The 14,853-nt window shown below is 40.9% G+C and overlaps 1 protein-coding gene across 1 annotated transcript; it reads right to left on the bottom strand.

The window, feature by feature from the left end:
• Positions 1 to 264: 264 nt before the first annotated feature.
• On the bottom strand, positions 265 to 14,454 carry LOC110325392 (putative ankyrin repeat domain-containing protein 19). Its single transcript, XM_021203398.1, has 6 exons — positions 14,210 to 14,454; positions 10,437 to 10,551; positions 10,088 to 10,261; positions 6,018 to 6,124; positions 4,084 to 4,221; positions 265 to 331 (listed from the first exon to the last, which is right to left on the bottom strand). Exons 1-6 carry the CDS (start codon positions 14,452 to 14,454, stop codon positions 265 to 267), a joined length of 846 nt encoding a protein of 281 aa, XP_021059057.1.
• Between the last annotated feature and the right edge of the window lie 399 nt (positions 14,455 to 14,853).

Below are 14,853 nucleotides of genomic sequence, written 5' to 3'. Positions count from 1 at the left end.
ACAGATGTGACCAGAAAGAAACCCTGCCCTTGTCGTATTATAGTTGAAGCATTAAGGATTCAGGATAATGAACTGACATTAAAAGCTACCCGAGGGAACTACTGACTCACTTACTAAGGTAAATTCATTGCAGGGACACCAGATCTTTCAGGAAAAACCCTAAAGTCCAGAGAAGTAGGCAATGATACAACTCCAGACCTGACAGCAGATATCAACTAGGTAATCGCATGCAGCAAAGTTAATTTTCAAAATAGGTGAAGACTTTCAATACATCTGAAAATCCAACAACTCGAGCACTAAATCAACACTGCAGAAAATACTTAAAGGAACCCTGCAAGAGCATAAAGAGTAAGGTAATCATAAACATGACCTCCTAGGAAGAGTAAACTCCATGAGTGGAGTAATAGTTAATAAGACCTAGAGAAGAATCAAATATATTGAACTCCAAAATCATCAAATCTCTAGGATGGATAAGTAGGATAGATAAAAGGAAAAGAAATATATGAATGATACCTGAGCCAGAGGGTTTTTTTAAAAAATAGGAATCAACAAATACTTCTCAGTAATAACGACAAATGTAAATATTCTCAAGTAGGCCATCAAAAGATGGTGACTAGCAGATTGATTAAAACACAGGAGCTAACTTTTGTCTGCAACAGACACATTTAACTGAGACAGATTCACATAGACTGAGATGAAAGAATAGAAAACAGTGTTCTATGCAAATGGAACACTACACCTAGTTCAAGTAGGCATACTTGTGTTTGGCTAATAGATTTTATGCTCTAGTCATGGCAGATAAAGATCACTACATAATAATACAAGGAATATTACACCAAGAAGATATGATGATAGTAAATATGTATGTATCACCCACTGGTATACACAATTTCATAAAGTAATCATTACTGAACATAAAGGGACAGATAAGTACAATCTCATCATATGGGCAATCTCAATACCTTATTATCAATAGGTTCTCTAGACAAAAGCCAGAAAAGCAGCCTCAATGTTAACTTGTATCATAGATCAAATGGACTTAAAAGACACTTGCACCATCTAACAGCTATGAAAAAACACCACTTCATGAAACTTTCTTTGAAATAAATCTCACTTTGAGGCCATAAAGCAAGTTTCACAACTACAAAAAATTTAGAATATTTAAATGCCTTATCAGATCATAATGGAATAAAGCTAGAAGTCAAAAGCAAGGGAAACTGGAGGGGCCACACCAGCTCACAGAGATCAACCACGCACCTTTGAGGGATCTGTGGGCCACAAGAGACATCAGGAAGGAAAATTCAGAACTGAATATTTAAGCAAGAAAATAGTTGATAAATAAAATATTTTGTTTTAATTATACATATCACTTTTCACAGACAATTATTTCATAATATTTACCTAGTAATTACAATCTGGTTGAGTGGGTGGGTAGGTGAGGGGGGTATAGGGGACTTTGGGGATAGCATTTAAAATGTAAATGAAGTAAATACCTAATAAAAATTGGAAAAAATACTCTCAAAAACTAAAAAAGTAAAAAAAAATCCATTTTTATAAATGTAGTTGCTGCAATGGATCTGCTGAGGAACTGAGTGACTTGGTAATTTATAAATCGTTTTTACTACTTATAAAAACACACACAGAATTTAGTTCCCAGAGTAACGAAATGGACCTTTCTTCAAATAATATTGTTTCAGGATGGGGATGTCCTAGGAGTAATTTCTTAAAAATATATAAATTCTAGACTGCCAATAATGAAATAAAGTCCAACAGAAAACATTTTACACATTGATTTTTTTTTTAACCTACTGTTATTCCTCACTATTCTCTTAGCTTTAAAATCTAGGGTAGCCACAGCAGGAGTGATTTCTTACCTAGCCTGATTCTTGCAGACTCCTCATATCTCTTTTCTTTGTATTCCAGAAGGATTTTCATATTGCTTTATAAAAATGATGAGTAAAGTTACTATCTTAATACGTATATGAAAACCATTTGCTAAGTATGCTAAATTCTCCACAGTGTTGCATGTCACAACAGAGCTTTATCCCATAGAACATCACTGGTATGAGCCCCCTTTACAGAGCTTTATCCCATAGAACATCACTGGTGTGAGCCCCCTTTATAGCTGTTGTGCTCTGAGTTCACCGGAAACCCAGATGAGCCCAAGAATTGCAAAGTCTGCTACAACTCTCGAAAGAGTCTTTTATTTTCAAGTTTGAACTCGGTTCGCCCATCTAGCACTTAATTCGTGAATGTTGGCAGACCCTGCCTGAGTCCAGAAAACACTGGGTTTCTATACATAGGAATAGTGTGAATATTCACAGAAAAGGGGAGCAGAGGATGGAATAGCACTGAAGTGGGGAGAGGGGTTAGTGGGTATCTGTTCAAGGACTAATTTTATGGCCAGTCGTAACTGTCTGTGACCTGACCTCTGTTTACCTTTTTTCCATGGTCTCTCTTGAGCTTGTTATTTCTCTGAGGTCTCAAGGACAGCACCTGGAGTTTTGCTGCGTGTCAGCAGGAGTGTTGAGTGCCATTCTAATGCTAGGGGAGGGGGAGGGAGGATGGGAGCCTCTGGCGGGAAACACAGAGGCAAACTGTACAACACTGAAGTCTCCTAGTATCAGTAATTCGGGGGTTACAACATTCCCCACTTCTTTTGGTGACTCTAGAGGCCAATCTTGGACACTTTATAGGCCTGTCTGTGTTAACTGGTTGGTACTGGGATCTTATTACTATCAGTGACAGTGACAATAGCAGAAAAACAATTAGGGGTCTTAACAAGGTGGATATGAGGGTGGTTAATCAAGAGGAGGAGTTAAACTAAGACTTGAACCAGCCCCAACTCTGTTTTTTTTCTCTCTTTTGTTTGGCTAACAAACAAAGTGTGGCTGTCAGAAGACCTAAGACTGGATCAGCAGGAATGAACCATGGCTTGTCTCCTGGGCTTCAGTGTTAGTTTTCACCACAGCCCTGAAACAAGAGAATCAACAGAAACAAAGTCCCCTTTCCCCATCACCTTCTGACTTGAGCAAGCCACTAGCTTCTGGGGACATTGAAGCAGGCAGGCATGGAAGATGGACTCAGGTAGAAAAAGCATAAAAAAAAAAAGACTTATTTATTTATTTAATGTATATGAGTACACTGTAGCTGTATTGATGGTTGTGAGCTATCATGTGGTTGCTGGGAATTTAAATTCAGAACTTCTGTTCACTTTGGTTGACCCCACTCGCTCTGGTTGGCCCCACTCACTCTGGTCCTGCTTGCTCTAGCCTGAAGATTTATTTATTATTATATGTAAGTACACTGTAGGTGTCTTCAGACACACCAGAAGAGGGTGTCAGATCTCATTACGGATGGTTGTGAGCCACCATGTGGTTGCTGGGATTTGAACTCAGGACCTTTGGAAGGGCAGTCAGTGCTCTTAACTGCTGAGCCATCTCTCCAGCCCAAAAAAGCACTTTTTATACTTAACTAGACATTTTTAGACTCAAATAGATCATTAGGAGGATCATAGACATGGCACTATTTCTACCCTGTGCTATAGGGAAGATACTTGGGATGAACAGTGCTGGGATTCCCAAGAATAAAGATCTTAAAAGTCCCAAGACAGAGGCTCAGGGGTAGAGCTTGGCAAACATGTATGGGGCTCTGGGTTCAATCCCCAGTACCACCAAAAAGAAAAAGGAAAAAGAAAAAGAAAACCAACCCCAAAGGCCCAAGATTATGAATCTGTCACCCACTGGTTCCTCTAGGGTTGCCTTTGCTTGATATCTGGTGATGAACTAACTCCCTGGTGTTCTAAAACTACCTGAACTGAGGTAAGACTCTCTCTCTGATGTGTAAGATGTACTATTATAATTATTTTGAGGGGATGGAGAGATGGCTCAGGAGTTAAGAACCTGCTCTTCCAGAGGTCCTGAGTTCAACTCCCAGCAACCACATGGTGGTTCACAACCACCATTACGGGATCTGATGCCCTCTTCCAGTATGTCTGAAGACAGCTACAGTGTAAAAAAGTTCAGACCATGATTATTTTGAGCCTCAGTTTAATAGTAACTAGAAGTTAATGTAAACACTTACGTATTATATCTAAAATCAGCAGCATAATCGATTGCAGTCAATCCAAAGGCATCTTTCAAGAAGAGGTCTACCCCTTGCTGAAGAACAAACCTGACTAGGCTTGTTGAGTCATGGCTTACAGCATGCATGAGGGCTGTTCTGAAAAAGCAGAGAGATAACACCACTCTTAGTACCTTAACACAATTAAGGACCAGTTTGCGATATTTGGCCTGTTTAGTGTCTGAGTAGAATTGGCTATCAACAGGTAACAGACAAGCATGTCAAGATCTTGAGACGTTTAAGAGGAAAACAAGTCCTAAGCCTTCTACCACACTCTGACAACTCAGCAGAGATGCTAGCTTAAAGCCCTAAGGTGAACAGAAGCCACACCAAGGTCGTGTGTCTGGAGTTGGTCAAATCTAAGTGAATTCCCATCAGCTGTGATGCTGCATGTCTGGGATCACACTTCTCGGGTGGCTGAGAAGAAGGATTCTGAGTTTGAGTCCAGTTTGGACTACATAAGGAGTTCTAGGCAAACCTGGCATACACAGTGAGACTGTCTCAAGAACAAACAACAAAAGCAAACCGCTAAGCAAAATCTCTGCATTCCCTGTATAATGTGCTAAGACGCATTACAATTTTCAGGAAACTGATGGGCAGATGAGAAAAAGCTATTTTCAAAGCATATTATCCATGAGTGGTGTGGCACACACTTGCCATTTGAGCACTAAGGGGCTGAGGTGGGAGGATTAACTGTGATTTCAAGGTGATCACCTAGTCCACAAAATGAGGTCCAGGCCACCTGGGCTGCAGAGTGAGACCCTGTCTCAAAAGAACAACAGTTAACACAGCAACAATTGCTCTAGTGAGAGTCACAGTGATTTCAGCTGCAGACATTCACACACTCAACTAAATGCTACTTATAGAACCTCCACCCACAATGTTAAGTTCAATGACCCTGCTTTTCACAGAGGGACACATGCTTAGTAGTAAATAATCTTCCTAAAGTCACAAACATGGCAAATGGGTAAGCCAGGATCATACAATCCAGTTTTATTGACTCTAAATCCAATCACCTTTATGTCACTTCTTCATCAGCATTAAAGGTTTATTCAAACCTATTTCATTTTCTTCCCTATGCCAATGCCAACCCCAATAAAAACACCTAAGTATATTAAAAATAAATAAAGAAATGTGAGTACTATCTAGAACTAACAATTAATAGTCATGTAGAGATAATATGACTGAATATTCTTCAAAGAGCATTTCTACAGTTTCTTGAAGGAGTCATTCTAAAGGCAGATCAATCTTAACTCCCAAAGCTCTTACTACAGCTTTTTAGAAGCAAAGTGTATAAAAAAAATCAGAGATTAAAATGCTACAAAAAGTTTAAGAAGTTCAATGTTGAGGCAGAAAAATGAACTGAGTCTATATTATCAAACTAGAATAAAACTTCCGGAATCCCTTCAGCTGCCATAAGACTAAATGGCCAACAGAACTAGTTTACAAACATCAGCAAACATATAAGGGGATCCCATGTGCTATAATATACACAGTTCTTTGAGTTGCCTGTTCTCAATATTTCTTTTCTACATAGTTTTGATGATTGTGTTGAGTTTCCATTGTATCTCAATTATTGTAAATTGTTCTATTTCCTGTTAGTTCTATATTTCTTTCTTTTCTCTCTGTCTCTGTCTCTCTTTCCCTTCCCCTCTCACCCTCTCCCTTTTCTGCTCCCTCTCTTGCTTTTCTTGAGACAGGGTTTCTCTGTGTAGCGCTGGTTGTCCTGGAACTCCCTCTGTAGACCAGGCTGGCCTTGAACTCAGAGATCTGCCTGTGTCTACCTCCAGAGGGCTGGGACTTAAGGCGTGCACCACTACCACCCAGCTAATTCAATATTTCTAAGTATTTGTTACCATGGTATACCATCGCTAAGGTTTAAAAAATTATAATACCTCTTCTGGTTATCAACCGCATGTATATTAGCATTCTTCATTAATAAGAATTTTGCTATCTGCAGTTTGTTTTCACTGACAGCCAGTAAAAATGGTGTGAAGCCACCCTGTAAAATAACAAAAACCATTGAAAACTCGCCAAAATCACACGTTTGTCAGTTGAATTGAATTGAAATACTGTAGAAAAGCCCCCTTGACACAAACACAGGACACAGAAGAACATAATCCCCATGTACCATGGTAGCTCCAGTCCTTGCCAAGTGCCAGTCTGTGTGCAGCAGCATTGGTTTCTATTGCAGTGTTTACCGTGGCAGTCGGGAGTCACATGACTGCTCACAGGTACACTAACTTTTTGTTTTATGTCAGTGGCCACGGTTCTAAACCATAGTAGTAAAATTGTACATTTAATTGTGTTAGTGAGCTCTGCTGCGGTCTCCAGAACAGGGCTTCTAAATTTCCTCTCCAAAGAATACTTACTTCTCCAGAGATGCTGTGTCACACAGGAACGCCTATGATTCTTTTTTTTAATTATTATTTTTATTGAGTGAGCTATCTTGCTAGCTCCTGTAGTGAATCTTTTTTTTTTTTTCAAATTTTTATTAGATATTTTCTTCATTTACAATTCAAATGCTATCCCCAAAGTCCCTTATACCCTCCCCCTACCCTGCTCTCCAACCCACCCACTCCCACTTCCTGGCCCTGGTATTCCCCTGTATTGGGGCATATAATCTTTGCAAGACCAACGGCCTTTCCTCCTAGTCAGCCATCTTCTGCTATGCAGCTGGAGACATGAGCTCAGGGGGTACTGGTTAGTTCATATTTCTGTTTCTTCTATAGTATTACAGACCCCTTCAGCTCCTTGGGTACTTTCTCTAGCTCCTCCTTTGGGGGCCATGTGTTTCATCCAACAGATGACTCTGAGCATCCACTTCTGTGTTTGCCAGGCACTGACATAGTCTCACAAGAGAAGCTATATTAGGGTCCTGTTGGCAAAATCTTGCTGGCATATGCAATTGTGTCTGCGTTTGGTGGTTGATTATGGTATGGATCCCCGGATGGGGAATCTCTGCATGGTTGTTCTTTCTGTCTCATCTCCAAACTTTGTCTCTGTAACTCCTTACATGGGTATTCTATGATTCTTTTTAATATAAAACTGTGAATTATACATCTAGTATTTAAAAAAATCTTTTAAAAGTTATTTTTCTAGATAAATTTTTTGTTTTTAATGACTCATTTATTTTTATTTTATGTTCATTGGTGCTTTGCCTCTATGTATGTCTTTGTGAGGGTGCCAAATCACCTGGAACTGGAGTTACAGATAGTTATGAGCTGTCATGTGGGTGCTGGGAATTGAACCTGGGTCCATTGAAAGAGCAGCCAGTGCTCTTATCTGATGAGCTATCTTTCCATCTCCTAAAACATCTTTTCATCCATGCTTAGTCCTTACATGACAATATTGTTGGGAGTGAAGTTGACATTAGAGGAACTATTGCCTCAGGATATGTTGTGGAGAACTTTCTTTCTTTCTTTCTTTTTTTTATTTTCCTGATGTTTTCTTCTTTTTTTTTTTAATTTTTATTTTTTTATTTACATTTCAAATGCTATCCCGAAAGTTCCCTATACCTTCCCCCCGCCCCTGCTCCCCTTCTTGGCCCTGGCATTCCCCTGTGCTGGGGCATATAAAGTTTGCAAGACCAAGGGGCCTCTCTTCCCAATGATGGCTGATTAGGCCATCTTCTGCTACATATGCAGCTAGAGACATGAGCTCAGAGGGTACTGGTTAGTTCATATTGTTGTTGCACCTACAGGGTTGCAGACCCCTTCAGCTCCCTGGGTACTTTCTCTAGCTCGTGGAGAACTTTCTAATGGTGCAGGAATTTATTCCAGGTTGCTGAGGAGTCTTGCTTGCTTCCCTGCTTTTATGGTGTCAGGATCCCAGATAAAAACCTATCAGGCACTCCTTCTGCCAGGAGATCATAAGGAAATGGCTTCTAAACTAAAATACACAGGCTTCAAATGAACTTTCGTTATGACTAGGTAGTTTGTGAGTTTTTAAAAATTGTATGATAAAATATTTTTATCTTAGGTATTATTAGAAAGTTTTGAACACAGGGAGATGGATGATTCCGTGGATAAAGTGCTTGCTGTGTAAGCTTGAGGACCTGAGTCCAGATCCCCTGTGCTCAAATAAAAAGCAGATGTGGTAGTCCATACTGCAATCCCAGCACTGGGACGGAGACACGAGGATCCCAGGGCCTCACTGGCCAGTCAGCCAAAAAAGAGGCAAGCAATTAAAGGAGGACACCTGATGGGCATCTGCAGCCTTTACATGTGCACACACACATGTGTACACACACATGTGCACAGATCAATACAAATTTTATTCTTATAATGACAAATCTGAGACCATGTTTTAACAAATGTTTTTCATATGTCATCCTCCAGTGTCTAAATTCTAAAACTCAATCCCACTTCTAAGAGACTAATAGAAAATATTGATGATGTTCTTGTAACTTGATTATTTAGGAATCTCTGGAATGTTTATCAAAACATTGTATAAGCAAGCATTGTAAGGTGAGATGCCTGGAGAGGTAGGGACAGAGATGAAGACTGAGTTGGGTCATTTGCAATCTGGAGCACATGTGTGCTTCTCATACAAGAGCCATGTCCTCTGCATAGATGTAAGACACTCGAACATGGCCATTCCATACCTGGTTTGGGGTTTTGTACCAAAGGAAAACAAAAACAAAGACAAAACCAAAAACAAACAGAAAAAGGATTCACTAATTGGAAACTACATTCAGGGGTCAGACAGAGACTGGTCAAGTCAAAGTGCACTCTCACTTTGTTTTATAAAGTCTGGCAAGATATTGTAGATTTGAGAATTTACAGTCTTAACCCAGTTGCTCTCCCTGCCCGGAAAGCCTAACAGGTCAGGGAAATACTTGTTCTTCACTCTGGCTTCCCAGTTAATCATCACGAAGTCAACCTGGCTTCTTCAGTGTCTCCTGGTGATTTCCACACCTACTTAGGACTCCATGAATTTCTTTCCCAACCTGAGATGTTCACATTGAACAGCACCTTGACACAGTGGAGGCAAATTCAAACACAAAAACACAGAAGAAAGAAAATAAAACCAAGTTGGTCTTTTGCTTAGTTTCTACGCTGGCCTGCTAAACTTATGTCTGATCTGTTCCCACCCAGTGTGTCCTTTCCAGTCTTAGCACTGAGAGAGAAATCTCTTTGCTCTAACTGGTCACCAACTATAAGATTTCGTCTTGTCAAATGCCTTAGCTATGCGTTTTAAGATAAAGGTTATTTGCAAAGCAAATGATAATTTCCTGTGTTGGTCTGCAAGGTAAGAAAAGTTAGGACTACCTTTAACACATTCAGTGCTTTCACGAACATTTACCATGGATGCATAAAAGGAGACTGTGCCCACTGATGCTTCTTTCAAAATATCAACACTTAGAAATGATGGAGACTGGGTGTGGTGGTACATTTCTTTGGTCCCAGAACTCAGGAGGCAAGACAGTGGATCTTTCCCCCTCCCCCTTCCCCTCCCCTCTTCCCTGTCTTTCCCCTTCCCCCTCTTTTCCCTCCCCCTCTTTCCCCTCTTTCCCCTCCCCCTCTCCTTCTCTTCTCCCGGTCCTTCTTTCTCTCTCTGTGTCTCTCTCCCTCTCCCTCTCCCTCTCCCCATCTCCGTACCCCTCTCCCTCTCCTTCTTTCTCTCTCTGTGTCTCTCTTGTGTCTCTTGTTTCTCTCCCTTTCTCTTTATGTGTCTTTCTCATGTCTCTGTTTCTCTCTGTCTCTCTCTGTGTAACTGTCTCTGTCTTTCTTCCTCCTCTCGACGCCCCCCCCCCCCGAGTTTAAAACCACAGTGAGTTCCAGGCTAGTCAGATTTAAAGAGAGAGCTTGTCCAGAGAGTGGGGTGAGGTGGGAGCTGGGATCATCCCAGGTGTATGTGGGCTTCTGAGGATAGAAGTGCCTGTGCTCTGTAGACCAGGGTTCTCCACACACTTTGCAACTATGGTTGATTGGTTAACACCTTTCTGATGCACAGTCTCTACCTTATTTGTCGCTTCAATATTCACTTCATGATTGAGCAGTTTTGCAGCCAGTGATGTATTCTTAGAATAGACAGCATAGTGGAGAGCGCTGTTGCCCTGGACATCCACAATGTTTGGGTCAGCACCATTCTCCAGCAGAATAGTAGCACATTCCTCTTCCTGACACTGCACAGCCTATTGGAATTGCACCATGAGACAGATCATAAATTCAAAGAATTCAGGATAAACATCCCACATGTCTCACCCTCTAATTATTTCAAAGTGATACAGATTCATTTTCATTCCTAGTATGTTGGAAAGAATCATGTATCAAAGTCAGCCCATGCTAAAATCCTTAGCTGCTGAGTACCTTCACCAGACTTGTGCACTCCTCACTGTCTGTGGCATTGATCTCACACCTTCCCTCTATCAGGGCCATCACCACCTTTGGGTGGCCATAAGCACAGGCGATGTGGAGGGCAGTCCTGTGAAAATGGAAGGGATGGCTTTTTTTAGGAAATTATACAGTGTGACCTGAAAAATACAATTACTCAGGTGATTTTTTTTTTTTTTTTTCAAGACAGGGTTTCTCTGTATAGCTCTGGCTGTCCTGGAACTCACTTTGTAGACCAGGCTGGCCTCGAACTCAGAAATCCACCTGCCTCTGCCTCCCGAGTACTGGGATTAAAAGCATATGCCACCACGCCCGGCTTTGCTCAGGTGATTTTAAAATTTACATGGCATGCAGTTTCTATGTTTTCAAGTCAAATATTTATGGAGTGTTTTCCTGGCATCCTAACCTGTGGTACTACACCCTGAAGAAATGCAGAAGGATCAGAAGTTTGGTCATCCCTGGCTATATAGCAACTCTGAGCTATGTGAGATCTCATTTTAAAGAAAAACGCTTAAATATTTAATATTCTAGAGAAGTTATAGACGTGATTCTTATTGATCCATATACCAACAAAAATAATTGTACTTGGTTAAAAGGTGTGTGTGTGTGTGTGTGTGTGTGTGTACTTAAGTATTGTGCAGGTTAATTTTTCCTGTTAATTTGACACAAACAAGAATTATCTGGAAAAAGGAATCTCAATGCAGAAAATATCCCCATTAAATTGGCCTGTAGGCAAGCCTGTAGGGGTACATTCCTGATTAACCCCTGATGTGGAAGGGTCCTGCCCACCGTGAGTGGTGTCATCCCCTGAGCAGGCAGTCCTGAATGCTGTAAGAGCAGCGTTAGGCAGGCACTCTCCCACTGAGCCCTACCCTTGCTCACAGTGGATACTTTGAATGGAAGGAAGATGGTGTCCACCATCTTGGGTTTGAATCCTGCTTTAAGCTGTGTTACTCACTAGCTATGTCTTAACTTTTCTAGGCCTAAATTTTCCCCACCAGTAAAATGGATATTGAAAATAGTAACTGTACCCTAAGACCATGGACATTGAAAATAGTAACTGTACCCTAAGACCATGGGATGAGGAGAATCCATATTTATTGGTTTTAAAAGTTTCTAGCACAAGTGACAGCTCGATGGTTGTCAGATATTGTAACTATCACTTCTGTGGCAGCTGAGGACAGTGTTTCCAGTTATTAGCAGAATCACACCCAGTCTGTGATTTTTAAGGATAATCTTGCTGTGTCTAAGACGCTCTTTCCCCATATTGAGCATCCCTTTCATTGGAGACCAAGTTGTAACTCATGACACATTGCAGCTATTGTTTGGTAGCATCTGACATTTTCTTTCTTTCTCTTTTATTTACTAATCATTTTATTTGTTTACATTTCAAATGTTATTCCCCTTCTCTGTCTCCCCTCCACATACCTCCTCTCTCCTTTGCCTCTAATAGAGTGCTCATCCATCCACCCACCTACTCCTGCCTCCTGGGGCATCAAACATCCCCTCCCACTGATGCCAGATAAGGCAGTCCTCTGCTAAATAGGTAGTGGGAGCTATGGTTCAGCCCATGTATGCTCTTTGGTTGGTGGTTTAGTCACTGGGAGCTCTTTATACACAAAATAAACGTCATCATAGAACCCATTTTGTTCAGCACTAAGGGAAATATGTATCTTTAATAGGTCCATGGAAGATCTAGCCAACTGGTTAGTTCTTAAAAATACCATGGGTAAAGAGTTCTGAATAACAACAAAATTTTTTCCTTTGATTTTTCAAGAAATTTTAAACCAAGAAGACTCGGGGTTCAAATGAGTAGGTCTAGCTCCTCTTCTTCAGATCAATAGAATGAAAGTCAGATAATCCCATGGATTTAGGCCAGATTTAATACTGCCCTCATTTTTCAAAAGAGCAAAGAAAGTCTGGCTTAATTTGAAGGAAGGAGAAAAGCAGAAGTTACATCATCTCCTGGAACTTCCGTTTTACACCTGTTTCCCTCTTTGTAGCCTTAGCAGGAAAACACGAAGGCTCTCAGGATGAAAGTGTCCTGAGAGATGGAATATATGAACTGCCTATTAGGCATGTGGGATACTTTTAGTGAATGAATGTATGAAAGAATGGAATAAATACAGATGAGAAAGTCAGTATTTCTCAGGGATATTTTTTATGAAGTGAAATGAAACTTCTGCTGTGGTAAAAATCAGCTTTGTGGTTTCCATAAGGATGAAACTAGAGTGGAATTATTAACCTAGAGTTGCTTGTATGCAGTAAATCTATATATAAGATATAAATGCAGGGCTGGAGAGATGGCTCAGTGGATAAGAGCACTGACTGTTCTTCCAGAAGTTCTGAGTTCAATTCCCAGCAACCACATGGTGGCTCACAACCATCTGTAATGGAATCTGATGCCCTCTTCTGGTGTGTCCGAAGATAGCTGCAGTGTACTCATATACATAAAATCAATCAATCAATCAATCAATCATTTTTTTTCTTTAAAGAGATACAGGCATATAGAGCAATTCAATCTCCATAAACTCCACAAATATATTCCCCTGGCTTTGGAAGACATTAAGTATTAGTAGAAATAGCAATTCAAGATGCTAACACAAAAGCTCTAATAGAAGTGAGAAATGTTGCCTGAGCAGGGTTCACATTTGCTTTCTTCCCAAGGATTGTTGTAATGATAAATGTTTACTAAAACTTTAATGAGTGTTCATTCTAGAAGATAAGCAGGAAAGAACAAGTGTATGGGTAACTTCTTTCAGAACAAACTGTATACTAGATCCTAGAACAAGACTCTGTGAAAGCCAAAATAGAGTATTAATATAGACTTACCTTCTGGTTTATAAAACTAAGCTATGAGCAAGCCGAGGGAGAGCTGATTGCTCTGAGAACTGGAGCTATAGCTAAGTAATGGAAACAAAGAGTTGCATGTACATTTCAAATGCACAAAAATAATCTTTATAACAAGTTGCCACTGCTGTGGCTGGAACAAGGACATGTGTTTTCCTGTCTGTTGTGTGTGTGTGTGTGTGTGTGTGTGTGTGTGTGTGTGTGAGACCTTCCAAAGTGACATTATTATTACTTCATACCCAAATACATCTTCCCTGGCAGCCTCCATCCACCCTTTGCTGAAGCTTACATCTCTCTCTATCCCGTGCATGCACCGAGGTTCACTTGTTTTTTTGTCTTTTGTTTTTGAGACAGGGTTTCTCGGTGTAGCCCTGGCTGTCCTGGAATTCACTTTGTAGACCAGGCTGGCCTCGAACTCAGAAATCCGCCTGCCTCTGCCTCCCGAGTGGAGGTTTACTTTTAAAAACGTGTTCGGTGGGTTATATTTAAACACGTAGCACTTTAAATGGTGATGAGAACAAACTGTATGCATGCTCCATTATTTCCTAAAGATATTTCAAATATGGTAGAATACATAAAAATTCCTAGTCTTATCAGGTCACAAAATATTTTTCCGATGTCCATATAGTGTTGTAGCCTCTCAAATCTGTACTTTACTAGATATAAATCAAGAGCTTGGAGCAGAGTGGTTTTGTTAGCACGACAAGACCCTGGGTGCTACCCACGGCATAAATAAGTACGAATAATAAGAGTTAAGTGTTTTCCTTGGCTTGAAAACACTCTCTATAAAATGCAGATATATTTTCCATTTGAGACATAAGTAGTGTTTTGCATATGGAGGCTTTCTTCCACACAAGCCCCGCCTCCTCCACAGCCTCCCTCCCTTGGGCCCCCGCCACCTCTTCTTCTTGTCCTTGTCGTTCACACCGCATTTCCCAAGCAGGAGCTGCTGCATTCTTGCTGCATCCCCGACGCGCGCAGCCTTGTGGATCTTTCTCAGATCCTTGTCTTTGAGGTGGTACTTGGGCGAGAGGAGGATATTGGCACTTTCAAACCCAGTGCCCAGGGAATGTCGCTGCTGGTCGCGCAAGGATTTCAAGAGCCACCGGCTCTTCTTGGAAGACAAGCCAGCCACTTTGGACATGGCAGAGGCTGTTGGACCCAGAGGCCCATTCACTCTGTCTTTTAGTGTCCCACCCCGACCCGATCTTCAACAATACGATTGCTACTGAAGAAGCCAACAGCCAGAGCTCGCGCAGCTGCCAAGGAATCCCAACCGAGAAGCTTTGTGGTTTGGGATTGGAGAAAGATTTGCCGTTGCCTAGCAACTATGAAAACACACCTGCTTTGGTGCTCCGTGGTCGCAGAGGAGTAGCCAGTGGTGCTCAGTGAGCTGAGTGCAGCTCGGGATCTGTCAAAACCTAACTTTGCTTTCAAATGAATTTAACTTCGTTTAACAAATAAATTTGAATTACAAACCCAACTCTCCGTAATATCTCTGCAAAACCAATAGAATAAACGTCCAGACTTAATCAACCCCAAA

The sequence above is a fragment of the Mus pahari genome, chromosome 1, assembly GCF_900095145.1.
Source record: "Mus pahari chromosome 1, PAHARI_EIJ_v1.1, whole genome shotgun sequence".
Taxonomy (NCBI): domain Eukaryota; kingdom Metazoa; phylum Chordata; class Mammalia; order Rodentia; family Muridae; genus Mus; species Mus pahari.
The sequence above is the reverse complement of the archived record's forward strand: the minus strand, read 5'-3'. Positions and strand labels throughout refer to the sequence as shown.

Coding starts and splice junctions, on each gene's coding strand:
- LOC110325392 (XM_021203398.1), bottom strand. CDS start 14,454: ATGTCCAAAGTGGCTGGCTTGTCTTCCAAGAAGAGCCGGTGGCTCTTG. Junction 10,552..14,209: donor GACAAGGACAAGAAGAAGAG/GTGGCGGGGGCC, acceptor CCATTTTCACAG/GACTGCCCTCCACATCGCCT. Junction 4,222..6,017: donor GCGGTTGATAACCAGAAGAG/GTATTATAATTT, acceptor CTGCTTTTTCAG/AACAGCCCTCATGCATGCTG.